The 27,506-nt window shown below is 46.2% G+C and overlaps 2 protein-coding genes across 3 annotated transcripts; both read left to right on the top strand.

The window, feature by feature from the left end:
- Positions 1 to 314: 314 nt before the first annotated feature.
- PRUNE1 (prune exopolyphosphatase 1) lies at positions 315 to 17,472 on the top strand. The gene is made up of 8 exons (XM_075283266.1): positions 315 to 407; positions 8,768 to 8,869; positions 9,233 to 9,438; positions 10,793 to 10,977; positions 11,054 to 11,212; positions 11,349 to 11,443; positions 11,543 to 11,701; positions 15,166 to 17,472. The coding sequence occupies exons 1-8, from the start codon at positions 369 to 371 to the stop codon at positions 15,694 to 15,696; spliced, it is 1,476 nt and encodes a 491-aa protein (XP_075139367.1). The 5' UTR covers positions 315 to 368; the 3' UTR covers positions 15,697 to 17,472.
- A 1,083-nt stretch (positions 17,473 to 18,555) lies between these two features.
- On the top strand, positions 18,556 to 27,506 carry BNIPL (BCL2 interacting protein like). Of its 2 annotated transcripts, none has more exons than XM_075283285.1 (10): positions 18,556 to 18,659; positions 24,386 to 24,484; positions 24,604 to 24,665; positions 24,866 to 25,090; positions 25,194 to 25,361; positions 25,471 to 25,573; positions 26,017 to 26,148; positions 26,402 to 26,488; positions 26,850 to 26,948; positions 27,482 to 27,506. In XM_075283285.1, the coding sequence occupies exons 1-10, from the start codon at positions 18,556 to 18,558 to the stop codon at positions 27,504 to 27,506; spliced, it is 1,104 nt and encodes a 367-aa protein (XP_075139386.1). The 2 variants fall into 2 exon arrangements, with proteins under 2 accessions (XP_075139386.1, XP_075139385.1); XM_075283284.1 differs by having other exon boundaries at positions 24,380 to 24,484.

The raw sequence follows: 27,506 nt of genomic DNA, 5'->3' as shown, positions 1-27,506 counted from the left end.
TCACACAGGATAGGATTAGATACACAGCTCAGTATACAGTATCACACAGGATAGGATTAGATACATAGCTCAGTATACAGTATCACACAGGATAGGATTAGATACACAGCTCAGTATACAGTATCACACAGGATGGGATTAGATACACAGCTCAGTATACTGTATCACACACGTCATGTACTCAGTCTCCTCCCCCTCTGACATGATGGTTCAGTCTCCTCCCCCTCTGACATAATGGTTCAGTCTCCTCCCCCTCTGACACGATGGTTCTGTCCGGACTACATCTCCCGGCATGCCTCGCTCTCCCTGTGATTGGACTGGCAGCTCTTGGAGGAGGTGAGCAGTGGCCCCGTTCACACTGGAGCAGCATGGAGCGCTTCTTGCAGGGCTGTAAGGCCGCTGTACAGGTAAGGAGAGGCCGGGGCTGCCGCACAGTGTGCACAGGGCGCAGTATTACTTCTCTAGTTGTTGCATTGCATTCCTTTATCTGCTTCTTGGAAAGCTGGGTGACAACTAGTCTGGGCAGTCACATCTCACACACAGGCTGTCACCCAGCATTCTTAGACTCCTGCATATAGCTGATGTGCGCTAACTTCTGTATTCCTAGCAGAGTTGTCATGCAGGAGCAGTGGAACGCTGGGTGACAGACACTGTGGCCACTATCCCAGGCTCCTGCATGTCTTATAGTAGCCCAGCTTGTATATTAGTAGCAGAGTTCCTATGCAGGAGTCTGGGAAAGCTGGGTGTTCAGTTATATGTCCGAGCAGAATTTGGAGCCACGTTCTCCTGGCTGACATTCTGCGGCCGCGCTGGTTGGTGCGTTATCAGCAGCGGGGCCCCCGGGGCCGGCCCTCCTGTCTTATCTGGGACACTGGCCCTTTATCTATGGCTCCTCTGACTCTGTACATTGTGACAGTCACATGGGGGGGGGTGCTCAGGAAACGCAGATCTGGTGGGGGGAGGAGTGCAATATAGTCTGGTGTGCTCAGCTATGGTGAACTACAAGTCTCAGCATGGCCGGATCACAGTGGCGGCTGAACTACAACTCCCAGCGGACAACCCTGTAACCGATTGTAGAACTACAACTCCCAGCTGACAACCCTGTAACCGATTGTAGAACTACAACTCCCAGCGGACAACCCTGTAACCGATTGTAGAACTACAACTCCCAGCGGACAACCCTGTAACCGATTGTAGAACTACAACTCCCAGCGGACAACCCTGTAACCGATTGTAGAACTACAACTCCCAGCGGACAACCCTGTAACCGATTGTAGAACTACAACTCCCAGCGGACAACCCTGTAACCGATTGTAGAACTACAACTCCCAGCGGACAACCCTGTAACTGATTGTAGAACTACAACTCCCAGCGGACAACCCTGTAACCGATTGTAGAACTACAACTCCCAGCGGACAACCCTGTAACCGATTGTAGAACTACAACTCCCAGCGGACAACCCTGTAACCGATTGTAGAACTACAACTCCCAGCGGACAACCCTGTAACCGATTGTAGAACTACAACTCCAAGCGGACAACCCTGTAACCGATTGTAGAACTACAACTCCCAGCGGACAACCCTGTAACCGATTGTAGAACTACAACTCCCAGCGGACAACCCTGTAACCGATTGTAGAACTACAACTCCCAGCGGACAACCCTGTAACCGATTGTAGAACTACAACTCCCAGCGGACAACCCTGTAACCGATTGTAGAACTACAACTCCAAGCGGACAACCCTGTAACCGATTGTAGAACTACAACTCCCAGCGGACAACCCTGTAACCGATTGTAGAACTACAACTCCCAGCGGACAACCCTGTAACCGATTGTAGAACTACAACTCCCAGCGGACAACCCTGTAACCGATTGTAGAACTACAACTCCCAGCGGACAATCCTGCACCCGGTGATGGAACTACATCTCCTGCCTGACAACCGTATAGCGGCGAAAGAACTACAACTCCCAGAGCGACCTGAGTGGTTGACAAACTACAACTCCCAGTATTGCTGGAGCTACATCTCTGACAACAGTCCTGTAACCTGCAGTCATCCATGTGAGGGGAACTACAACTCCCAGCATGTCCTGACAACCCCGCCGTGGCGGTACAACTATTGCTCTCAGCATGGTCAGGCGTATCCAGCTGTTGCAGGACTACAACTCCCAGCATGCCAGGAGTTTCACCTTCGCCGCTGGTTGTGTCGTACTCCCTGGCAGCACTACCTGCACTAGTTACACCCAAAGCCCCTTCAAGGGCAGGTCCACACGCTGTATTAGGGTGCGCCATGAGATGGGGGACACCCTGAGGGGATACAAATCACAAGTAAATCCGTACATTTAGGCGCCAGAGATCGCGGCACGGTCGGATAGGACAAGCACAATGGCCCCCTTGTACCCGCAGCGACATGACTAAAACAACTACAACTTTATTTGTCGGCCAAGTGATGACCTAATGGCCGCCACTGTTTACCCAACAGTTCACGAGTAACGCTAATAAAAGTGTCTTGTCAGTCCTGAGGTACAGTCCTATGAAAACGTTTGGGCACCCCTATTAATCGTAAATATTTTGGTGTTTGCAGCAGCCATTTCAGTTTGATATATCTAATAACTGATGGACACAGTAATATTTCAGGATTGAAATGAGGTTTATTGTACTAACAGAAAATGCGCAATATGCATTAAACCAAAATTTGACCGGTGCAAAAGTCTGGGCACCTCAACAGAAAAGTGCCAGTAATATTTAGTAGATCCTCCTTTTGCCCCTAGTCACTTCCTGTAGCTTTTAATCAGTTCCTGGATCCTGGATGAAGGGATTTTGGACCATTCCTCTTTACAAAACAATTCAAGTTCAGTTAAGTTTGATGGTCACCGAGCATGGACAGCCCGCTCTCAAATGATCTGAAAACAAAGATTGTTCAACATAGTTGTTCACGGGAAGGATACAAAATGTTGTCTCAGAGATTTAACCTGTCAGTTTCCACTGTGAGGAACATAGTAAGGCAGTGATTTTCAACCAGTGTGCCGCGACACATGGTCGGGTGTGCCGCGGGGAAAGTTCCTCAATTACACTTACCTTTCTCCTCGTTCCCTTCATTCTTCTCGCCGCTCTCTCTCTCTCTCTCTCCGTAGTCTGGCTACGTCATCACATCGCGTCTCTAACTGTTAGCAAGACCGCGGAGAGAGAGAGACCAGCGAGGGAACGAGGAGAAAGGTAAGTGTAATGTGTACACTGTCTGCACAGATGGAGGGGACATGAATCTGGGGACAGACATGGAGAGGACATGAATCTGGGGACAGACATGGAGAGGACATGAATCTGGGGACAGACATGGAGAGGACATGAATCTGGGGACAGACATGGAGAGGACATGAATCTGGGGCAGACATGGAGGGGGACATGAATCTGGGGGCAGACATGGAGAGGACATGAATCTGGGGACAGACATGGAGAGGACATGAATCTGGGGGCAGAGATGGAGGGGACATGAATCTGGGGGCAGAGATGGAGGGGACATGAATCTGGGGGCAGACATGGAGAGGACATGATTCTGGGGACAGACATGGAGAGGACATGAATCTGGGGGCAGAGATGGAGGGGACATGAATTTGGGGGCAGAGATGGAGGGGACATGAATCTGGGGGCAGAGATGGAGGGGACATGAATCTGGGGGCAGAGATGGAGGGGACATGAATCTGGGGGCAGACATGGAGAGGACATGATTCTGGGGGCAGAGATGGAGGGGACATGAATCTGGGGGCAGAGATGGAGGGGACATGAATCTGGGGGCAGAGATGGAGGGGACATGAATCTGGGGGCAGACATGGAGAGGACATGATTCTGGGGGCAGAGATGGAGGGGACATGAATCTGGGGGCAGAGATGGAGGGGACATGAATTTGGGGGCAGAGATGGAGGGGACATGAATCTTGGGGCAGAGATGGAGGGGACATGAATCTTGGGGCAGAGATGGAGGGGACATGAATCTGGGGACAGAGATGGAGGGGACATGAATCTGGGGACAGAGATGGAGAGGACATGAATCTGGGGACAGATAATGAATGATAATGAAATTTTGTGTACATCGAAACAGGCCCAGGTTTCACACTGAGTGAGTATAAATACATTTAGAATCTATATTATTAACTATATGTATAATATGTACTGTTTTAGTGTCATTTTGTGCCATTTTGGTCGGTGGTGTGCCCCGGGATTTTTTAAGTGTAAAAAGTGTGCCGCGGCTCAAAAAAGGTTGAAAATCACTGTAGTAAGGAAATGGAAAACCACAGGGACAGTTCTTGTTAAGCCCAGAAGTGGCAGGCCAAGAAAAATATCAGAAAGGCAGAGAAGAAGAATGGTGAGAACAGTCAAGGACAATCCACAGACCACCTCCAAAGAGCTGCAGCATCATCTTGCTGCAGATGGTGTCACTGTGCATCGGTCAACAATACAGCGCACTTTGCACAAGGAGAAGCTGTATGGGAGAGTGATGAGAAAGAAGCCGATTCTGCACGTACGCCACAAACAGAGTCGCCTGAGGTATGCAAAAGCACATTTGGACAAGCCAACTTCATTTTGGAAGAAGGTCCTGTGGACTGATGAAACAAAGATTGAGTTGTTTGGTCATACAGAAAGGCGTTATGCATGGCGTCCAGAAAAACAGCATTCCATGAAAAACACTTGCTACCCACTGTAAAATTTGGTGGAGGTTCCATCATGCTTTGGGGCTGTGTGGCCAATGCCGGCACCGGGAATCTTGTTAAAGTTGAGGGTCGCATGGATTCCACTCAGTATCAGCAGATTCTTGAGAATAATGTTCAAGAATCAGTGACGTAGTTGAAGTTACGCCGGGGATGGATATTTCAGCAAGACAATGATCCAAAACACCGCTCCAAATCCTCAGGCATTCATGCAGAGGAACAATTACAATGTTCTGGAATGGCCATCCCAGTCCCCAGACCTGAATATCATTGAACATCTGTGGGATGATTGGAAGCGGGCTGTCCATGCTCGGCGACCATCTAACTGAACGGAACTTAAATTGTTTTGTAAAGAGGAATGGTCCAAAATCCCTTCATCCAGGATCCAGGAACTGATTAAAAGCTACAGGAAGCGACTAGAGGCAAAAGGAAGATCTACTAAATATTACTGGCACTTTTCTGTTGAGGTGCCCATACTTTTGCACCGGTCATATTTTGGTTTAATGCATATTGCACATTTTCTGTTAGTACAATAAACCTCATTTCAATCCTGAAATATTACTGTGTCCATCAGTTATTAGATATATCAAACTGAAATGGCTGCTGCAAACACCAAAATATTTACAACTAAAAATGATTAAGATTAATAGGGGGGCACAAACTTTTTCATAGGACTGTATATAGCTAGTCACATGGTACGGTATATACCTGCGACCTAACCAGGCAGGCTTAGTTGTCACCCAGCTTTTCCAAGCTTCTGCAAAAACACGAAAATGCAAGTTATCTAGTCAGATATGAATGTAAGAATTGTAATGGCGGCCATGTTGGTTGTCACCCAGCTTTCCCAAGGATGCCGAAATATCATAACAAAACAAATTATTCATTTAGAGAAAAGCCTATATAGCGATTGTAATGGCGGCCATGTTGGTTGTCACCCAGCTTTCTCAAGTCCTCTAAATACAACATAACAAGGCAAATTATCCAGTCTACGTTGTAATGGCGGCCATGTTGGTTGTCACCCAGCTTTTCTAGGTTTTTGAGGTAAACGAGGCAAACTATGCATTCACGGATAAACCTATGTAGGAATATTAATATGGTCATGTTGTTTGTCATTCAACTTTCCCAGGCTTCTGAAATAAAATGGCAACTGTTTAGGAAGTGTAATGGCGGCCATGTTGTTTGTTACCCAGCTTTCCCAAGCTCCATAAATAACAAAGCAAATTATCTAGTCAGGGATGTAGAATGAAGAATTGTAATGGCGGCCATATTGGTTGTCACCCAGCTTTCCCAAGGCTGCCGAAATATCCTAACAAAACAAACTATTCATTTAGGGAAAAGCCTATATAATGATTGTAATGGCGGCCATGTTGTTTGTTACCCAGCTTTCCCAGGCCTCTAAATACAACATAACAAGTAAAATTATCCAGCTAGAATTGTAGCGGCAGCCATGATGGTTGTCACCCAGCTTTCCCAAGATCTCTAATTACAACGTATGGCAAATTATCCAGTCAGGATTGTAATGGCCACCATGTTGGTTGTCACCCAGCTTTGCCAGGCTTCTTAAATACTATAACAAGGCAAATTATCCAGTCAGGGATAGATCTGCTTTGGGATTGTAATGGCAGCCATGTTGGTTGTCACTCAGCTTTCCTTGAAATCGATATATGTCTGGGTAGGATGTTTATTTAAGAGAAATTACATATCAAGTGTCTGAGGCCTAAGATGGCGGCTGTCCTGTCAGCCCCACTCCTATACGCTTCATAGCGACGCTTAAAGGTCACGTCCCGCATTGCGAGGGATTTCCCGTCCTGTAACCTGACCACCCGGGTTTAGGACGTTGCGCTCTGGAGAGGTCCATTTGGCGTCTTCTGTCGCTATTTTTACCCCGGTGATTCCACCGATCGGATTTCGCAGCAGTATCGGCACAGACGTGAGCCCTCATGTGAAGTCATTTCTGGTTCTCGAAAAGCTGGGTGATGTCAATATGGCCGCCATTCCAGACAACATTGCTGTGACGAATCTATATACCGTATATATTTTTATTAACGCTACAAATGTGTAGGATCCTGGGAAAGCTGGGTGGTCAAAGGGACACATGAAAACAACTCCATTTCTTTCTTTTTTGGACTATTGAAAGTCGGCCTTCTTGATTTTTGCTGTAACTTGCGTTTCGCCGGTGAGGAGGCGGGGCTTGATGATTTTCCACTGGCAGTCACCGATTTCCTGTGTAAACACGGCGCAGTTTCCATTTCTGATCCATTAATTTATTTTCCGCTCGGCTTTTAAGCCGCAATCTACAAATATTGTTTTTCCCTAAATAAATGGGGCGTGCGGAGGGCGAGTGGTGGCATATGGCGCGGTGTGTGCTCTTTCTCTTACGGACATTAGGACTTCAGGTCATGCTCTATAAATCAATTACTCAGCCGGGCCACTAGGTAAACACATTACGTCCCCGCGTCAGCAGCTGCGGCTCCGCAACCTTTACCGTATCCCAGAAACGCCATCTCCCCTGTTGGCCGTCAGCTGTTGATATATTTAGTTCCTGTAGGCTTCGTTAAGCATCGGGTCCATTACACAGTCCGTTCTTCATACACAAAATAGTATTGTCCCTTTAAAAAAAAAAAATTTAAAGGGATGGTACAGGATTTAAAAAAAAATCTATCAGTGTGTACTCTAATGTCTGATCAGTACTAGACCCGGTTTGGTTCACAAAAAAAACCTCTTAAATAAGTCACCGCCATCTTGTCTCCGCCCTTATTATCATGAGAACATGTGACCAATAGATTCTGGAAAGGGGGTGGGGCTTAGACTTATCATTGATTTTTACCACTAGCAACATTAGGACCAACCCCTTAAATAGGCCACACCCCCTAGACCACATAAAAAACTTGATTAACCCCTTGTAATCTATTGACCTAGCTTTGACAACCATGACCGCTCCCGACTTTTTTCAGCCTCCCGAATAACGGTTCAGCATACAAAATGGCGGTGTACGTGTTATACGGTTTATAAGTGTGAACTATAACCCTCGACCTGCTCCACATCCGGGGTCTGACGTCGCTGAGTGCATCTCTTGGGTTAATGGCGGCGTCCGTAATCTGTTATTACACTAATGTATAGTTAAGTGCTTGATGTGTTTGCTCTTCCGCTTATGGAGAGATTATACAAGGCGGCGCGCTACAGTAATACTCGTCATGGCGATATTACCCCAGATAGCGACGCAACTCTATTCTTACATCGTGCGCGCTTAAAAGGCCGGCGTGGCGGATTTTACAAAGTCGTCATTTTTGTAACTACGTATTTTATGTATTTTTTATAAAAAAAAATTTATGTATTTTACATTCTGTAAAAATTCTTGCCATATTATATTTTCCTGCAGTAGTTTTTTATTTTTATTTAATTTTTTGTTTTTTATTTTATTATCTTTTGCGAGATTTTTCTCCATTTGTTTTAATAAAAATATTTTTTGGCCTGTTTCACGCTCATGGTAGTCCCTCTATGTTTGTTCTTAGCCAGTTACTTTTAAAAGAAAAAAAAAAAAAAAAAATTTCTTATGTTATCATAAAATTTTAAAAATTTTTTTTTTTTTAAAAAAAAATTTTACAATTTGAAATTTTTTTTCCAATTTGATGTAATTTTCCCATTTGATCGTGCAGATTTTCAAAGGTTTCGCCTCCTGCCCAGCAAAAGGTAGACTTTCTAAGGCAACAAAACCGCTTTTAGTAAGTACCGTACCACGGCGCCCCATTACTATATGTCGTTGTGGATCATTTCTGCCCCCGCCATATTTATTTATACTGCTTTTCTCGTATAACCGTTGCCAAGAGTCAGAGATATAAAAATCCGCCAATTTTCGTTAATCCTCCCCCATTTATTTCTTGTAAACGTGTTCTGTTTTTGGTAAAGCTGGGTGACCTACAATATGGCCGCCATGACAGCCTCCTAGATATAGTAGACTCCTAGTTGTGTGACGATACAGCAGCTTAGACTTAGGCGTAGTTGACGTTCATGATTGTTGGAGAGTTGGGTTCCTTGCTGAGTTGGTTGTGTTCATTGTTTCCCTCGCAGAATACACAGGAAGGACTTGACCTCCATGTTGTCCTCGGCAATGAAGCGTGTGACCTGGACTCCATGGTCTCCGCCATAACTCTGGCGTATTACCTGGCCAAGGTGAGTATGTGACGTGTCGCACGATAGGCCTCAATTATCAGAACCGGAAACCTGTCAGCGCTTCTAGGTGGGAAAATGAAAACTGCTGTGATTGGTTGCTTAAAGGACATGTCCATCTGTATTCTCATTATACATAGAGACAACTGGGGAACTTGTGTATATGACTAGGTAAAAAAAACCCTCCAAATACAGGGTCAGACCTCTCCTAAAGGGGGCGCAGCTTTACTACCACCAAGAGACCACTTATCCTTCTCACTACAGTCTATGGGAAGTGGTTTACAGTCCATATTTTATTCAAAATGGCTGCCGTGAGGGTGGTCTATGTCTGCTACGTTAACAATGCCCCCTCCTCGCTTCCTGTAGACGTCTTCCAGTAAGAACCTCGCCTACGTGCCGGTGCTGAACATCCCCCGCCAGGACTTCCCTCTCCGCACAGACAGCACATTCTTCCTTAAAGAAAACCGGATACCCGAGGAGCATCTCATCTTCCGCGACGAGATCGATCTTGGCGGTCTGTATGAGGCTGGGCGCCTGGGGTTGTCACTGGTGGATCACAATGTGCTGCCCAGGTGAGGCGGTTGTCGTATAACCGGTTGTCAGCTCCGGAGGTTTCGGCCGATGTTATGGACAGGATTTACTTTTTATGTTTTGTATACAAGGCTTGTATTGTGGTGCGTGTGTATATATTAATATTGTGCTGCTTGTGTGTGTGTGTATATACTAGTATTATGGCGCTTGTATGTACTAGTATTATGGCGCTTGTATATACTAATATTGTGGCACTTGTATATACTAGTATTATGGCACTTGTTTGTACTAGTATTATGGCGCTTGTATATACTAGTATTATGGTGCGTGTATGTACTAGTATTATGGCGCTTGTATGTACTAGTATTATGGCGCTTGTATATACTAGTATTATGGTGCTTGTATGTACTAGTATTATGGTGCTTGTATGTACTAGTATTATGGCGCTTGTATGTACTAGTATTATGGCGCTTGTATGTACTAGTATTATGGCGCTTGTATGTACTAGTATTATGGTGCTTGTATGTACTAGTATTATGGCGCTTGTATGTACTAGTATTATGGCGCTTGTATGTACTAGTATTATGGCGCTTGTATGTACTAGTATTATGGCGCTTGTATGTACTAGTATTATGGCGCTTGTATGTACTAGTATTATGGCGCTTGTATGTACTAGTATTATGGCACTTGTATATACTAGTATTATGGCGCTTGTATGTACTAGTATTATGGTGCTTGTATGTACTAGTATTATGGTGCTTGTATGTACTAGTATTATGGCACTTGTATATACTAGTATTATGGTGCTTGTATGTACTAGTATTATGGCGCTTGTATATACTAGTATTATGGCACTTGTATATACTAGTATTATGGCGCTTGTATGTACTAGTATTATGGTGCTTGTATGTACTAGTATTATGGCGCTTGTATATACTAGTATTATGGCGCTTGTATGTGCTAGTATTATGGCGCTTGTATGTACTAGTATGATGGTGCTTGTATGTACTAGTATTGCGGCGCTTGTATATACTAATATTGTGGCACTTGTATGTACTAGTATTATGGCACTTGTTTGTACTAGTATTATGGCGCTTGTATATATTAGTATTATGGCGCTTGTATATATTAGTATTATGGCGCTTGTATATACTAATATTGCGGCGCTTGTATGTACTAGTATTGTGCTGGTATATACTAGTAATGTTGTCTTTGTATACTAGTGGTTTCATGAGGAGCAGCTTCACTCTGTACCTAATTGACAACTCCCACTCCCATGGCAGGCAGAAACCTAATAATGGCCTCCAGGTCTGCTGGGTACAGTAGTCCATTAGGAGCCTTCCAGGCCCAGTGATGGGCGCGGTTTTTACCCGTCTTCCGTTTCTTGTTGCTCAGGGCGGACTCTTTCATGGAGGATGTGGTGACAGAAGTCATAGACCACCGGGTCCTGGAGCGGACTCCGAGCCGTAATTGCCGGGTCACAGCAGAGCTGGTGGGGTCCTGCACTACATTGGTGGCGGAGAAGATCCTGCGGGACGCCCCTCACATCCTGGATTCTCAGCTGGCATCTCTGCTGCGCGGTAAATCCTTCTCCGTCACACAGCTTTCCTGGGAGCAGATAGGTTATTCTCTGTACTCATTATCTCTCCTCCGCAGGTACGATTGTTCTGGATTGTGTGAACATGGCACCTGCTGCCGGGAAAGTCACCCCGAAAGACACGGAATACGTGACCCTGCTGGAGTCCAAGTACCCCGACCTGCCACCGAGAGGCGCTGTGTTTGATTCTCTTCAGAATGCCAAGTTTGATGTGTCAGGTCTGTACCGTATACTGTAGGGCAGGGCTCAGCAACCTAGAGCGCTCTGGCTCCCCGCTGAATTGTGAACGCAGCTTTGGATGTGACTGGAGAAGAGAATGACGAGGGTGCTGTAATTTAACCCTTTCTTGTGCAGGTCTGACGACAGATCAGATGCTCCGTAAAGACCTCAAGGCCTTGGTCAGCCGAGATACCAAGCTGGCGATCAGTGCTCTATACATGGACTTAGAGGTGAGACGCCATCTTGGATACAAGCGGTCACATGTCCCGCGCCTGCGCCCCCGTCATGGCGGTCCAATCTTACTTCTCTCTGCTTTATTCTACTTCAAGGAATTCCTGCGAAGGAAAGACGTGGAGGACGAGCTGCGGGATTTCTGTCAGAGACACCATTACAACGTCCTCATTGCCATGGCCATTGCCTTCACCAGCGCCAATGAACCACGGAGGCAGATAGTGGTGTACAGCCAGGAGGGGGCGCTGAGAGCAACGGTAAGTCACCGGGGGACTCCACCAGTCATTGTAAAGGCTCCGTCTATATCTGAGCGATCAGCCAGGCAGGACCTGACCGTGACGGTGCCGGCCTTGTGACATCCAATATGGCTGCCACCCAGTTTTCCTTCCTCATGGCAGGACATGGCGTGGGCTCTTTGTGCTATATTAAGGCTGTTGTGCCTCTTAAAGGGGTCCTCCACCTTTCTCCGTTCCAGAGGGCGGGCAGTTGGAGGAAATGACCGTCCTGCTCTTCTCAGTCCAATGATGCTGGGTAAAATTTCTTCAGAGTGTGTCTAGAAATCAACGATATCTCACCAAGAAGTACACTACCCAAAAGTAGCCTCTAAAAGTCTGCACCTCTAATCATTTACATATCTGCCTGACACATAACCACCAGATTTGCCACCGTCCGATATTGGGCGCTGTGTTTTTTTTTTATGTCAAGAAGTCTATTATTTCTAGCCCGACAGCGCCCCCTAGTGTTTTGCACTGTGAACAGCAGTTGTATACTGTGGTCATATCTAATGCTATAGAGTAACAAGTATCATCTATATACATCTGATCTAATACTACAGGTATATAAATCCTGTAGCTCATGACCGATTCCTGCAGTGTGCCGCAGTGACCCCCAGGGGGCGCCTCCTGGCTTCCGTCAGAGTTCATGACCAATGTTTTTGAGCTTTCTTGTTAATAATTAGTAAGTAACTTTCCCTTGATAGCTCGGGGTGCAGCATTACGTGGCAGCGGGATTAGTGGGCAGCGTAGTCCCTGCGCCCCGGCCTGCACTGCTATAGTCCGTCTTTCTTATCATTTTCCCCATATGATTTTAGATCCTATTTCTTGCCCCCTCGCTCGCCCCCCGGGCCTGTCTTACCTCCTGTAACCGGATCCCTCGGGGTTGGTCATTCATTAACTTGACTAAAGTTTAAACTTTCGCTTGTGAAATGTGAGCTCGGGACAGAAGTCGCTTATTCTTACTGCGACCGCACGAAGATATAAGAGGCGTCAGCTGGAGGTGAGCACCGACTCTACGGGGGCGGCGGAGGGGGGCGATACTAAATTCTGGGGTCAGGATGTGATGCCCGCTGTGTCTCCTGTACACTCCACCATCGGGCGGGCGCTCACAATGTCCTCGCTGAACCTGTACTCTTATCTGTATCACGCCGTGCACGTACCATAGGTACATATATAGGTATACATTAACCACATGAGTGCCAGCGGCTGATATACTGGGAAGTTATATACATATTAAAAGGATATTGTCATATATATATATATATATATATATATATATATATATATATATATATCCTCTAGCCTACAACATTAGATACGGCAGGACATGGAGGTATATACAGGCTGTGTATGGTATATAGCAGTACATTTACCACAGATGTTACACCTGTAGTCTGGATACAAGATGAGATACGGCAGGACATGGAGGTATATACAGGCTGTGTATGGTATATAGCAGTACATTTACCACAGATGTTACACCTGTAGTCTGGATACAAGATGAGATACGGCAGGACATGGAGGTATATACAGGCTGTGTATGGTATATAGCAGTACATTTACCACAGATGTTACACCTGTAGTCTGGATACAAGATGAGATATGGCAGGACATGGAGGTATATACAGGCTGTGTATGGTATATAGCAGTACATTTACCACAGATGTTACACCTGTAGTCTGGATACAAGATGAGATACGGCAGGACATGGAGGTATATACAGGCTCTGTATGGTATATAGCAGTACATTTACCACAGATGTTACACCTGTAGTCTGGATACAAGATGAGATACGGCAGGACATGGAGGTATATACAGGCTGTGTATGGTATATAGCAGTACATTTACCACAGATGTTACACCTGTAGTCTGGATACAAGATGAGATATGGCAGGACATGGAGGTATATACAGGCTGTGTATGGTATATAGCAGTACATTTACCACAGATGTTACACCTGTAGTCTGGATACAAGATGAGATACGGCAGGACATGGAGGTATATACAGGCTCTGTATGGTATATAGCAGTACATTTACCACAGATGTTACACCTGTAGTCTGGATACAAGATGAGATACGGCAGGACATGGAGGTATATACAGGCTGTGTATGGTATATAGCAGTACATTTACCACAGATGTTACACCTGTAGTCTGGATACAAGATGAGATACGGCAGGACATGGAGGTATATACAGGCGCTGTATGGTATATAGCAGTACATTTACCTCAGATGTTACACCTGTAGTCTGGATACAAGATGAGATATGGCAGGACATGGAGGTATATACAGGTCTGTACGGTATATAGCAGTACATTTACCAGCCGGGCCCATAGATCCTGCACACTTGTAGGTTGGTGAAGCTCAGGGAGACATTCCCGGGACCCTCGTGTGTGTGTGTGGGGGGGGAGCATTATCCTGCAGACTCCAGTTGTCCCCTCTGCCATGAGAGACCACACATGTGGCAGTGTGAGGATGCCCTGTAGTTCTCATTTATCTGTTGTATCCTCGTATCACTACTAGGTGTTGTATGTGATAGTCCCCACCAGGGGGCAGTGTGTCGCTCTACAGCAAAGACAGTGCCTTCATACTCCAACCTGACCACAGTGAGATCCCAAACAGATCCGGGATCCATCACTATAGAGGATACGGCGCCAGTCCTTAGCAGTTCAGGTTTTGTATTCACTACACTACTGCCAAGGTGACCGTGTCTGGCTGTCAATGGCAGGACATGTAATGGACATGGCGAAAGCAAACTTCCTTCTGCAAAGTGACTGGAAATGGTCTGGGCAGTGACGGGTGTAATGAAGGTGCCCCCTGTGTCCGGATGGGAGGGGGGGGGGGCAAGAAAGTTGTGGGGGCTGCTTGTAGAGCGAACAAACCATCCTATACTGGTGATCTGTCTGTGCCGTCCACCATATGTGCGCCCTCACGTAACCACTGCCCTAACACCTAGGTCAGAATAGTAGGAGAATGTCTAGCAGTGAACAATCTCTTATCAAGAAGTACACTACCCAAAAGTAGCCCCTGAGAACATTTGTATAAGGAAGCGGGGAAAGCACTTTTACGCCCTCTTGTGGCCAGACCCAGCATCTAATCACACCACACCTGTTATAATTTACTGTATATTCTTGAGTATAAGCCTAGGCTTATACTCGAGTCAATAAGTTTTCCCAGTTTTTTGTGGTAAAATTAGGGGCCTCGGCTTATACTCGAGTATATACGGCACCGAGACATAACTGCAGGACAAGGAATACGGCAATCCCACATCTGGGGGCGGGATTTATTTATTTTTGTCAATAAGTATATATAATAATTTATATTTATTTTTTAGTAATATTTTTTTCAATTTATTGAAATTTATTTCAATTTAATATTTTAAAAATTTTAATTAAATCTCTCTTTATTGTAATTAAAAAAAAAAAATCTTGTTTTTGTTTGTTAGGTGAGTAAAGTTCTGGTGGAGGCCACGACGCCGTGTCTGGAGCTGTCTCCCATAAGCCGCCATTCTTGTAACCACGTGACGGCCTACAGCCAAGGCAACACCGCCGCTTCCCGCAAGAAAGTCCTGCCCATCCTGAAGGAGTTCCTCAAGACGAGGGACCGCGACAGCCGACCCATGCAGTCGTTCCAGGAGACCGAGGACTACAAGGGACAATCTGAGTTCATGGAGCGTAATGCCGAGGATAGCACAGAGAGCGGCGAGCCGCTTGGAGATTTCGGTGAACAGGATAACCCGGACGTTTATGGTGGAGACGGAACAAAGGGCAAAGGATACGGAGCCGGATTCAGGAGACAGCTGGAGGACGGACTGGACGAGGAGAACTCTTTCCCCCCGACTCCTATGAACAGTCTCGTGGAAGGCTGTCCCCTAGACCGAGGGCTCCCCAAACTGACTGCGGAAGCCATTTTAGAGCGGATCAGCCGTATCACTGTGGTAAATTCTGAGGTAAATTCAACGACGGGAAAGCAATGACCCGGCCCAAAAACCCCATATGGAAAAAAAAATAATCAAAAATTCTTGTATGTCCGAAAATCGAGGTCCTCGACAAACAGCGATGCAATTCTTATTTTTAGGATCATTTCACAAATTTTAAAGTCATGGGTTCTGTTCTGTCTGTGTTACCTCAGGTGGGGGGAGGGGATGGCGGTCTTTTTGTAAAATATTTCCTATTGTTATCTGTTTGCCTGCGACACGAGTGACAGAGGGCATGCTGGGAGCTCCAGGGCGACTCTCTGCGCTGACTGCCGAATTTCTCGTATGAAGTAAAAAAAAATGGCGTAAATGACCTTTCACGGCTGGGCTACGGTATTTATTATCTGCTTCGTGTATTGGGTTTAGTCACAAGGCTCCGCCTACTCTGTGAATCGATTTGATTGGCTAACAGAGCAGTGTAAATGATTTGTCAGCTGTTTCCGGGTAGAATAGGAGATGAATGATTGGCTAGGGCGATGGCGGGGGTGTAGGTTCGCGGCCTGAGAGATGAAGACCACAAGCAATGGAGCGCACGTTCCGTCCTCTTGTATTATTTCTAATGCTAAAAACATAAATTTTAATAAATATTTTCAATGATGTTAATTAGAATTGTCAAATGTCCGTTATAGATGAGAGCTTGTGTGAAGTGAGGGCCCCGGGCCCTATGGAGGGAGAGTGATCGTATAACAAGGCATTAAAGGGATGACACCATTCAGAACTGTATAAGTGAGGTGTGATAGCCGTTCACCCCAATATCCTCCCTGCGCAATATCAGAATCATGGGGGTTCAGGAGGCGGAGATATGAGGAGCTGTTTGTTGGGGTCCTCACACCGTAGAATTACTGGAGTTGTCCTTGTACTTGCCTGTCACATGGTGGTCACCAAGAAGTTGTGTTATCTTTTGTGGCGGTACAAAGGCTCGCCATTCTCATGACTGGATGGGGGTCCCAGTGGCCATACGTGCACCGATTTACAAGTCATCCCTTTAAGGTATTGGATAACTTGACCCCTTTCTTCAGACTAAGAAAATGTATAAAAAGTAATAATAATTAAAAAATTATTTGAGACTTTAATCAGGCAATAATGGTGGTGGAATATTCCGGATTATAATATAATACTATGTAAGATATGCTGGTTGGCGGATTACGGCAACGGTGCCGTAGTATTGAATATGTACAATCCCTTAAAGGGACGTAATCTCAAGGTTCCTTGTACTTCCTTGGGGTCGGCCATGTCATGAATATGAGGTATGTGAGAGTCTCCAAATAACGAGGTGGACCGAGGTGGTGGCGGCACATTTTGGAGGAGTAGGCGGACATGTCCATGTACTTAAAAGGCAACTCCAACTTAAAAAAAAAAAAAAAACTAGCCACAAATTTCTGAGCCTATCCCAGCTCCATTTTACTGTTTGATCAGATGTTCATGAGATCCGCCATGTTCTCTCACGCACCTTACTGGGTGACGACTATTTTGGATATAAATGAGAAGTAGTCACGACTCCGCCTCTTATTAATGACATCACTGAATTGTGTAATTAAAGGGGCGCTCTCGTCAGGACTGTTATGAACTGTAGTTTTTAAGCTGCCAGGAGGGATTGAACGCGTATTATATACGGTACAATAAATATTTCGGCGTGTTGTATCCAAGTCATGTAACAATCCGTGTGACGATGCCGTCTTGTGGCCTCATTGTCATAAACAGGGATCTTCCATTTTTTTGCAGCTTATGTCTGATTTTAGGGCTCTCGATGTCATGTTTATCACAATTAAAACCTCTCCGTAGATTCTGTATTGTGGGATATTATTATTGTATTATATTATCCATCACATCCTTAATTGGATCGTTAGCACCTCACATGGTGGACTGAGGAGTGCGGCACACCCCATATCTGGACAGTCACTTTTATGACTGTGTAATCTTTCATACACGATGTCCTATCAGATTTTCTACTGTTAATACTTCCATTATGACTGCAGCACCTTTTACAATAAGGAGGAGTCTGTCCTTCCGGCTATCCATTACTACTACTACTACTGTAAATCTGCCAGGAGTAACTGTAAAATAGCAAACTAATTGCTGTGAAAATCCAGGACATGATGCAGCTAAAAAAGACCCTGACATAGAAGAAGAGAAACCCAAAGAGCTGCTTACAGTGTATGACTAACATCCTATCGGCAATAACACAAACAGCTAGTCAGAAGTAGATAGAAGTACAGAGTAGACTTTCCATGCAATGCTGCGAGAAGCCTCAGACTCCTCTCTGAGCAGTGTACAGTCATGGAAAGCTGTGTGTAGACACGCAGAGGCTGTGAAGAGACAATTGTCCGTTCCCTCTCTACATTATGGTCCCGTCTTAACCCTGCTGGTTTCTAAGGACAGAACTTCCCTATTAACAGGGTGTGAACAGCATATTAGGAAGGAGAGAGAAACCTAGTGGCAGAAAGTCTGGAGACAAGGAGAAGTTGCGACTACTAAATGCAAAAATATTCGGTTTTTGTGCCCTATATCGTCCATTTTTAGTAACTTACTGCTGGGATTTTCTGCTGTGAATGAGGCAGAGAGAGCGGTTTCATTCAGAGTCAGGACACAGAACTGTTCACATGACCGCAACAAAAACAGATCTAATGTTGTAGCCATAGTTAGTAGGAATTCTGCGGACACCGCAAACTCCGAGGAGACAAAATGGAGGACCGAGCTGCTGCTTTTTGCCCGGTTTAGTTGTGGGAACATTCAGGGCTATCGGCTAAAGAAAGAAAAGAAAAACTCAGCTGACGACTTAAAAAAAAAAAAAAAAAAAAAAAAGTGATGCAGGTCTGAGAGGTGGAAGAACCGGTTTGTGGTAGGTGTGTATACGGCGTAATGAGGCTGGGCGATGAGAAAACCTCACTCACAACTATTACAAATCTTCTTATAAAGATGGACACCGCCGTGATTTTCAGGGAGCCGGGGGCTCTGCACCCAAGGTAAGTGGTCTGCTCCGACCCTGCGGACACCCACATGTGATGGGAGGGGCTTACTGGGACCAGGGAGGATCCATTGTAAGGCAGTGATTCACTTAGGAGGGGTCGGTCACAGCTGTGGTATATGACAATAACAATCCCCCCTCCCATCTTTCTATCACTGCTCAGATTTCGAGGGTGGAAGTTTGTGACCCCAAACAGCTGTCAGTCACTTACAGGGTTAATAAGCATGGATCGGCTATAGGATGACAGGCAATAGGGTGGAAGAAAAGGGATGGAGAGCTCTACATACACATACATGTCTGCGTGTACTGTATAGGTGACACCTACAGTCGCTGATAACAGAGAGCAATAGCACACAGATCCAAATCCCAACGTCACACACCTCTAGCCCACCAGGACTAATCGGACACGTCTGCTTCAGTACAATACTCTCTTATGTTTCTGTGATGTTCCCCCTCTAAAATTAAAGGGTAAATTGACAACTGGGTGTTACCAGTTGGGGGCGTTGTGACTAGGTACAGTCTCTCACACCCCTGGGGGTGGTGAGTAAAAACAATAAAAACAAAAGACCCCCCCCCCCCCCCCGGTTTACCCCTTCTCATCTGGCAGAGTCTTCATTACTGTAGTCAGCCCCTGTGAGATCAGCAGAGGAGGGAGGGGGCGGAGCAACGCAGTATCGGGAACTGTTTCCTGAGCACGTGAGTCGGGGTCGGAACCCCTAGGTCCATCTTGATGAATTCACTGGAGGAAGTATCTCCTTGGGCAACCCCATCGTCTTAAAAATTGGCAATTGGGGTCTAGGGCATGAGATGCCCCATTGGATGCCAACTATGTGCCCGGTTGGAGTGCAGTTTTGGGCAGATTTTTATAAAAAGATCCAGAACTGGTATTTCATGTGAACGCACGAGTCAGGAGAGTCAGCTTTAAAGGGATAGTCCAAACTATGAAGAATCTGAATTTTTTTTTTAGTCTCAGGAACAGCGCCACTCATGTCTGTGGGCCATGTCTGGTACTACAACTAATCCACTATTATACTCTTGATCCTATTTTTGAGATCCTGGACAACCCCCTTAAAATAAGGAGAAAAAGTGGGTGTGATAAGGGGTGGTACTCAGGGAAGTGGGTGTGGTCTATTTCCCAATTTGAACCACTTATTAAAAATGGGACGGCCTCTTTGGGCACCTTCCTTCATTTGGCAACGGGGTAACAGTCTGGCAGTACATAAATCGGGAGGCCTTAGAAGTGTCACCTCTGGTCCCCTTGAGTGACACGCGTCCTGCTGACTGCCCTATATGGCTCATACCATTACTCGGGTGTGTTTGGCCCAAGGCAGCGGCCATATTTACTGTAGAAGGACACCCCCTTCCCAAAGTGTCTTGAGTGAAAATGTACCTATTGCAAACCGGGGAACCTCAGTTGTTACTGTCACAGCTCAGCACTTCATACGAACTACAACAACAAGCAAGCCTGGTGCTGCCTAATCTCCAGAACATGCGCTACTTGCTGACGGTTTCCATTCCTCAGACTTTTTTTGCTACAGCAGTCTGCTGTGAAGATATGACCTCCGAACTAATACATATCAGTCGGGTATATATAACTTATATAGGAGGCCTCCACTATTAAAGGGGACCTCCACATCACACAAAAGGGCTTTTAATATTGCAATCCAGAAATTGAAGGAAAAGTTGTAGAAAATCTAGAGAAAGGACGTACAATGGTGGTCGTAACATGGACCCAACATCTGACTGTGGCCCAAGGCTCGAGAGAGGGCGTAGATACCCGAAATGTCTGTCATGATCAGACCACACCCTCCATTGCAATAGGCCACACCCTCTGTATTTATATCAGCCCCTTTAATTATGCTCCGCTCTTTTCACAAGCCATACACACAGCCATGGGGGATTATAGGAAACAGTCAATGAGTTGTAGAGTGGCGGTCGCCCTAATATATACGTTCACTAAGCAGTATATATGATCTGTATCCCCTGATGTGGGGCACCAGGCCGTGTGTGTTTATTCTTGGGCCGTGTGCACACAGGGTGCTGCAGGCTGATTGTGCTGTTACCAGGTAACATGAGCTTTTTTTGGGAGTCGCCCATTATGGTGCACCCTCCCTACCCCCCAGCTACATGGGTGATGTCAGCCGCTTACTCCAGGGTCACCTGCTCCCTGCACACCGCCTGTAAGTACCTGCTCGCAACGTAGGGTAAGTCGGTGGGAAGTGACAACGACCCCCATCATGTGCACAAGTAATGGGGGGCTATATATATAGGGGGTACCCTCTCTTAATAATGAGGGGCGAATTATATTCATATTTAAGGGGACACCCTCTGCGCAAGTAATGGGGGCACACATATGTAATCAGGTCTATCTCTATGCATATTTAAAGGGGTACCCTCTGCAGATGTAACGGGGGGGGGGGGGTGTTAGATATACTTAAAGGGGTACCCTCTGCAGATGTAACAGGGGGGGGGTTAGATATACTTAAAGGGGTACCCTCTGCAGATGTAACGGGGGGGGGGGGTTAGATATACTGATATACTTAAAGGGGTACCCTCTGCAGATGTAACGGGGGGTTAGATATACTTAAAGGGGTACCCTCTGCAGATGTAACGGGGGGGGGGGGGGTCAGATATACTTAAAGGGGTACCCTCTGCAGATGTAACGGGGGGTCAGATATACTTAAAGGGGTACCCTCTGCAGATGTAATGGGGAGGGGGTTAGATATACACATTTAAAGAGGTACCCTGTATTTGCACATCAGGGGGCTATTTATATCCATTCTATGCATGTAATGGGGCTTTTCATATATAAGGGGATACCCTACGCGCATGTAATGGGGGGCCATTTATATAGATTCTATGCATGTGGGGGCTCATATACCTGTTTATGGGGCTACCCTCTACAAGTAATGGGGGGTGGGGGGCATTTATATAAATATTTAAGGGATGCCCTCTATTCTTAAGTCGGGGGTACTTCTCCGCACACATAAGTGGGTCACTTATAGGACCGTTTCCGTGGCCCTCCCCGCCGCACCCATAACCGTATAATGAGGGTCATCCCATGGGAGAACCTGCCGCTCAGGATCCTCTGACTAATCCCGTCAGCTGTGACTATTAACCGCTAATGTGCTGGATGGGTTTAGGAGTCCGTTCACACGGTGCAATCGTATTGCAGTTTATTACCGCTCATGGACGTTTTCACGCCTGTGGACGCCATTACCCGCCGCGATGAGCACATTAAGGCCGTGAATGTCTTTATGAGGTGACAAATGGCAGCTATAAAATCCCTTTATGAAGAAGTGTCGGCCATGTTGGAGGATGAGGTCACATGACGTGTCGCTGGACAAATAAGCGGCTATTCCGAAACTTCACTCACGGGGTTAATTTCCCTTGCCTTAAAGTAGCTAACAAACCATAGGGCCCGTAGCAACCAATCACAGAGCGGCTTTTATTTGGTAAACTGCTCCGTGATTGGTTGGAGAGAAGGAACCATACTGTCTGTTCTATAGCGCCACCTGCTGGCCACACTAGGGACAACAGCATTGACTTCTGTGGATCGTCCCGATCAATGATCCCCCTCTAGGCCTCAGTCCTGTCAGTGCCAAGCATGTACCAGTCTCTTAAAAAAGATGGAGGATCTTCCTGTCTTGGCCTCCCCTCTTAGCCTTCCACCGTTTTTTCATTGTTTTGCCCCTGGGAAAGCTGGGTGACCAGCAATATGGCTGCCGTTCCTCTACAGCCAGTAAATAGGCCTGGTTACGGTGACTATTACATAACTAGCCAGCTCACCCAGCTTTCCTAAGTGTCCCTCAGCTGTCCTCTGTGACAGGCAGAACATATAGTGGGGCGCCATCAATGGGAGCATTTAACCCCCTAGGACCCATGCTGATCAGCAGAGAGCGCTGCATCACGTTTATCAGATACAGCGCCATACATACTGTTGTGGCTATACCTGGTATTACAGCTCAGTTCCATTCAGGTGAACAGGACTAAGTTGCAGTACCGGGCACAACCACAATCATGTATATGGCGCTGTGCCTGTGTAAACACTGAAACACTCTCCTGAAAGTGCTCCGTCTCTACATCCCCCAATGCATCCTGACCCCTCCATATTGTCTCCCCCCCCCCCCCCCCCCCATAATTACAGCCAGCAAACACCCCAATTTTGGGGGAGGAAATAATCCTCATAAATTCGGGGATGTGGCCTACAAAGACGCTATCCAATGGTAACCAGTCCTGCCAGGTTTAGGGGTGGCCCGGGCGGGTATTGGGGCAATTCTTAGGGGCGAGACTGTTTTGCCAAAGTAATTGTTGGAAATTATCCATAAAAGACACCGCAGCGACAAAGTGATGTCATAATACAACGTGCAAAATAACCACGCCCTGATTATGACGTCATAAGTAAACAGACTCCTCCCTCTATTATAACATTCTGCTCCCTTCCTCTTGATGGTGACCTAGCTAATAAATGTTAGTATGGAAACCAGGCCTGAATCCTAGATGATGACATCACCAGAGGCGGGCTATGTGACTGGGCAGCTGGGCGGGACTCGGAATGGACTGAACCATCAGAGACCTCAGATTAGGGTTTCACAAACTTGACAGACTTGTCACCCCTGGGAAAAACTAATGTCCTTAGGGCAACGCTACTAATGATGGTGGTATATGGGTCTTCACCATTAGTAGCCGTAGTGCCCCCCAAAGCAGTATATTGATCCCCAATGGCTCCCTAAAGCGGTAGTGCTTCCCTATACACACAGTATAATACTCTCCAGTGACTTCCACACAGTATAATGCTTCCCAATATCCCCCCCCCCCCCCGCACGCGCGCACACAGAATAATGGCACCTAGTGGTATCCACACAACATGTAATGTTCTCTAGTAACCCTACACAAAAATGATGCTCCCTAGTGGCCCTGCAGCGGAACACAGCGTATAATGCTCCATACATAGTATAATGCTCCCCACCTGCGCACTCTACCAATATAATACTGCCCGTTCACTTAGTATAATGCTCCACACATAGTATAATGCTCTCCAGCATTCATCCAGTATAATGCTCCCCACATAGTATAATGCTCTCCAGTGGTCCCTACACACCGTATAATGCTCCACACATACTATAATGCTCTCCAGTGGTCCCTACACATAGTATAATGCTCCCCACCTGCGCACTCTACCAATATAATACTGCCCATTCACTTAGTATAATGCTCCACACATAGCATAATGCTCTCCAGTGGTCCCTACACATAGTATAATGCTCCCCACCTGCGCACTCTACCAATATAATGCTGCCCGTTCACTTAGTATAGTGCTCTCTAGGCACCCAGTATAATGCACTCCAGTGGTCCCTGCACACAGTATAATGCTCTCCACTGGTCCCTACACATAGTATAATGCTCTCCAGCACTCACACAGTATATTGCTCTCCAGTGGTCCCTACACACAGTATAATGCTCTCCAGCACTCACACAGTATATTGCTCTCCAGTGGTCCCTACACACAGTATAATGCTCTCCAGCACTCACACAGTATATTGCTCTCCAGTGGTCCCTACACACAGTATAATGCTCCCCACATAGTATAATGCTCTCCAGTTGTCCCTACACACAGTATAATGCTCTCCAGCACTCACACAGTATAATACTCCCCACTTGCGAACTCTACCAATATAATACCGCCCACTCACTTAGTATAATGCTCTCTCCCGACAGCTCCAGCGGTGTCCCCCATCCGCCAGTCGCCCCGCCCACCAGCACTCGTCTGGGTATTGATGACATGGAGCTGAAAGAAGAATGGCAAGATGAAGAGTTCCCAAGGTTGGTCAACTGGCCCCACCAAAAAATTTCAGCCCCCCCCCCCCCCCCCACGACCAGACTACTGGACATGACCAAATTTTATTACTTCTTATGATACCATGTGACTTTTTGGTTTCTAGGCCCCTTCCAGAGGCGACTGTGGCAGAAGAGGACTTGGATTCCAAAGACGACAACCCCTCAGGTAGGTCAGGGGGGTAGTCATCAGCAGCGCAGAGTATTTCAGGAGACACATGGTCTTGACCTGTCAATTCATGGGCTGATGTTAGGGAGGACAGGGCTGCATATGTCATAATGTGAGGAGAGGGATTTAGACAAGTAAGGCCTAGAGTAGGGCCTTCCAGCAGCACAGAGTATTTCAGATTTTTGTCATGTGATCCACAGTTGCTCCTCCCAGTACGCTGGAGCTGTGTGGTAACCGCCATATAAAGAAACGATTACCCGCCCCCGATATCAGCTTCAATCTGGAGAACAGCCAGGAGTCCACCGTCTCCAGCAGCGACAACCGCGAGCCGACCACCGATGAAGATTTTGATTTTGACATTGAGGACCTGGACACTCCGAACAGCAGCGAGATACTGGACCTGAGCCATGAGTTTGAGTGGGAAGGTAACACCCTCAGGTGGGGCGGGGGGTTTGCGGTCATTGGGGTCTGGGTCATATTGTGATCCCCTGCTGGCTCCTCCTATAACGCTACACTCCTGTATTCCAGACGACCTCCCGAAGGTGAAAGGAATAACAGAAAACGTGTCCTATGTGGAAAACCGCGTGACCGACATGGAAGACCAAAATGGCCGCAAGTGGAGGATATTCCTGATGGGGGAGCACAAGGTGGACATGACGGCCATCGAGCCTTATAAGAAAGTCGTCTCTCATGGAGGTAACCGTGAGGATACAGCTGGTGTATCTAATCCGGTGTCATACCCGCCCTCACCTCTAGGTGGCACTGTTACATTATACACACCCGGGTTCTATGTTCTTTCCTCCAGGTTATTATGGTGATGGGTTGAATGCCATCATTACGTTCGCCTCCTGTTACCTGCCGGAGAGCAATGTTCCGGATTACCAGTACGTCATGGACAATCTGTTCAGGTAGGAGTAGCCTATAGCATGGCCACTAGGGGGCACAAGTAATTTCAATATAGATAAGTGTATTTAAAAAAAATTAAAAAATAAAAAACTTAAAGGGGAACTCCACCTAAAACACAGAACTGAATTCTGGGGTTAGTTCATTCTTGTAAGGAGGTGCTGGTGAGGGGGATAGGGTACAAATTATAAGGAGAGAGGTGACAACCAACTTCTCCATAAGAAAACAAATACAAGGTTGTCACGACTCCGCCCCTTTTACTACTATACTCTTGCTGCATGAGTATAATTAAAGGAGAACTTCGCTCCGATTTTAGGTCGTGCTAAGTTTTTACAATCCATTGACTGGATTCCTTCTCTTGGGGTAGAGTCCCCCTTTAATAGTGGCTTATTCTCCATAATGAAAGTGGACAGACTCCCCTTTTAAGTGTGTTGTGTTGTGTGTGTAGGTACATCATAGGAACCCTGGATCTTCTGGTTGCGGAGGACTACATGGTGATCTATCTGAACGGCTGTACCCCACGCAGTAAAATCCCGCCCATCAGCTGGATCAAGCGTTGTTACCAGGCCACGGGGAGGCGGTAAGAGCTGCCACGTCTTGGAGATCCGCCCTCACGTTGCAGTCAGGAGTAGTGTGTATGTTAAAGGGGAACTCCAGGGGAAAAGAAAAAACATTATAATGTCCCATCGCTTGTGCAGTCTCTGGGTAACGGTCTAGAAAGTTTAGACTTTTTAAAAAGCTTGGATCGCGATGTAGTAGGACGGGATTTTTTAAAAAAATTTTTATTAATTTTTTACCTTTTTTTTTTTTTTTTTTTTTTTTTTTTTTTTAAGATTAAAGAAAAACCTGAAATCTGTCCTCGTTGTGCACCCGACCTGGTATGTGAAAGCCTTACTGGTCATCACCCGCCCATTTATCAGGTGTGTGTTTCCCAAAAAAATTCTGTAATTTCCAGTTAAAGGGGAACTCCACTTCTGCATAACCTGTAGAAGTGAAGTGAGTGACAACTTTAACAATAAGCTGATTGCAAAGTGTGCCCCTAGTGGGATCCCCAGTGATCAGTAATCTGTGGGGAGTCCTGGTAGTAAGTGTTCCGTTTACCTGCAGCTCCCCCACAGGGGAAATGAAGTATTACACCATGTCTATTCACATCAATAGTCTGTTAGTGTCATGTAGGACAGGACAGGTCCTCCAGAGCCGGGGACACTCTTTATAACTACTCCATGAGGATCCTGAATATTTATGAAAAAAAAAAAAAAATTCTAATTTTATTTTTTTAAGCTCCAAATTTGGAAAAAAGGTGAAATTTGTCAACAGCCTCGCAGACCTGGCGCAGTTCACATCACTGGATAATGTTCACATACCGGACTGTATTCAAGAGTGAGTTGTGCAGTACAATGTATGATCTTCTACTGACCAGGCTCCGGGGCTGTGCTTTTACTTTACACTGCAGCGCTGCTCTCATTTGAGGCTTTAGTCTTTCCCTCCTCCATGCTTTACACTGCAGCTCTGCCCTGTTGGTTATGGCTATGACTGGTCACTCTAATTTAGCCGTATTGTCTGTTGGGGGGTCATCACAGAGGTTCAGGCTTCTGTCTTACCAAGTTTTAGTACTTTCTGTCTCCTAAGAGGCTTACACTATTGCTCTCTCCCCCATGCTTTACACTGCAGCACTGCTCTTATTCGAGGCTTTATTCTTTCCCTCCTCCATGCTTTACACTGCAGCTCTGCCCTGTTGGTTATGGCTATGACTGGTCACTCTAATTTAGCCGTATTGTCTGTTGGGGGTCATCACAGAGGTTCAGGCTTATACTATTGCTCTGTCCCCCATGCTTTACACTACAGCACTGCTTGCTTTGCTTTTCACATTAATTTTACATTATAATACATGGTTTTTTTTGTTATTTTTTTAGGTTGGACAATGATTTAAAGAGATAG

Source organism: Leptodactylus fuscus, chromosome 7 (genome assembly GCF_031893055.1).
Source record: "Leptodactylus fuscus isolate aLepFus1 chromosome 7, aLepFus1.hap2, whole genome shotgun sequence".
In the NCBI taxonomy this organism is placed as follows: domain Eukaryota; kingdom Metazoa; phylum Chordata; class Amphibia; order Anura; family Leptodactylidae; genus Leptodactylus; species Leptodactylus fuscus.
The sequence above is the reverse complement of the archived record's forward strand: the minus strand, read 5'-3'. Positions and strand labels throughout refer to the sequence as shown.

Excerpts from the sequence above, each read along its gene's own strand:
- PRUNE1 (XM_075283266.1), top strand. The coding sequence starts at position 369 with ATGGAGCGCTTCTTGCAGGGCTGTAAGGCCGCTGTACAG. Across the intron at positions 408-8,767 it reads GCTGTAAGGCCGCTGTACAG|AATACACAGGAAGGACTTGA; the intron begins GTAAGGAGAGGC and ends TTTCCCTCGCAG. Across the intron at positions 9,439-10,792 it reads GATCACAATGTGCTGCCCAG|GGCGGACTCTTTCATGGAGG; the intron begins GTGAGGCGGTTG and ends CTTGTTGCTCAG.
- BNIPL (XM_075283284.1), top strand. The coding sequence starts at position 18,556 with ATGAGGCTGGGCGATGAGAAAACCTCACTCACAACTATTACAAATCTT. Across the intron at positions 25,362-25,470 it reads GAAAGTCGTCTCTCATGGAG|GTTATTATGGTGATGGGTTG; the intron begins GTAACCGTGAGG and ends TCTTTCCTCCAG. Across the intron at positions 25,574-26,016 it reads GTCATGGACAATCTGTTCAG|GTACATCATAGGAACCCTGG; the intron begins GTAGGAGTAGCC and ends TTGTGTGTGTAG.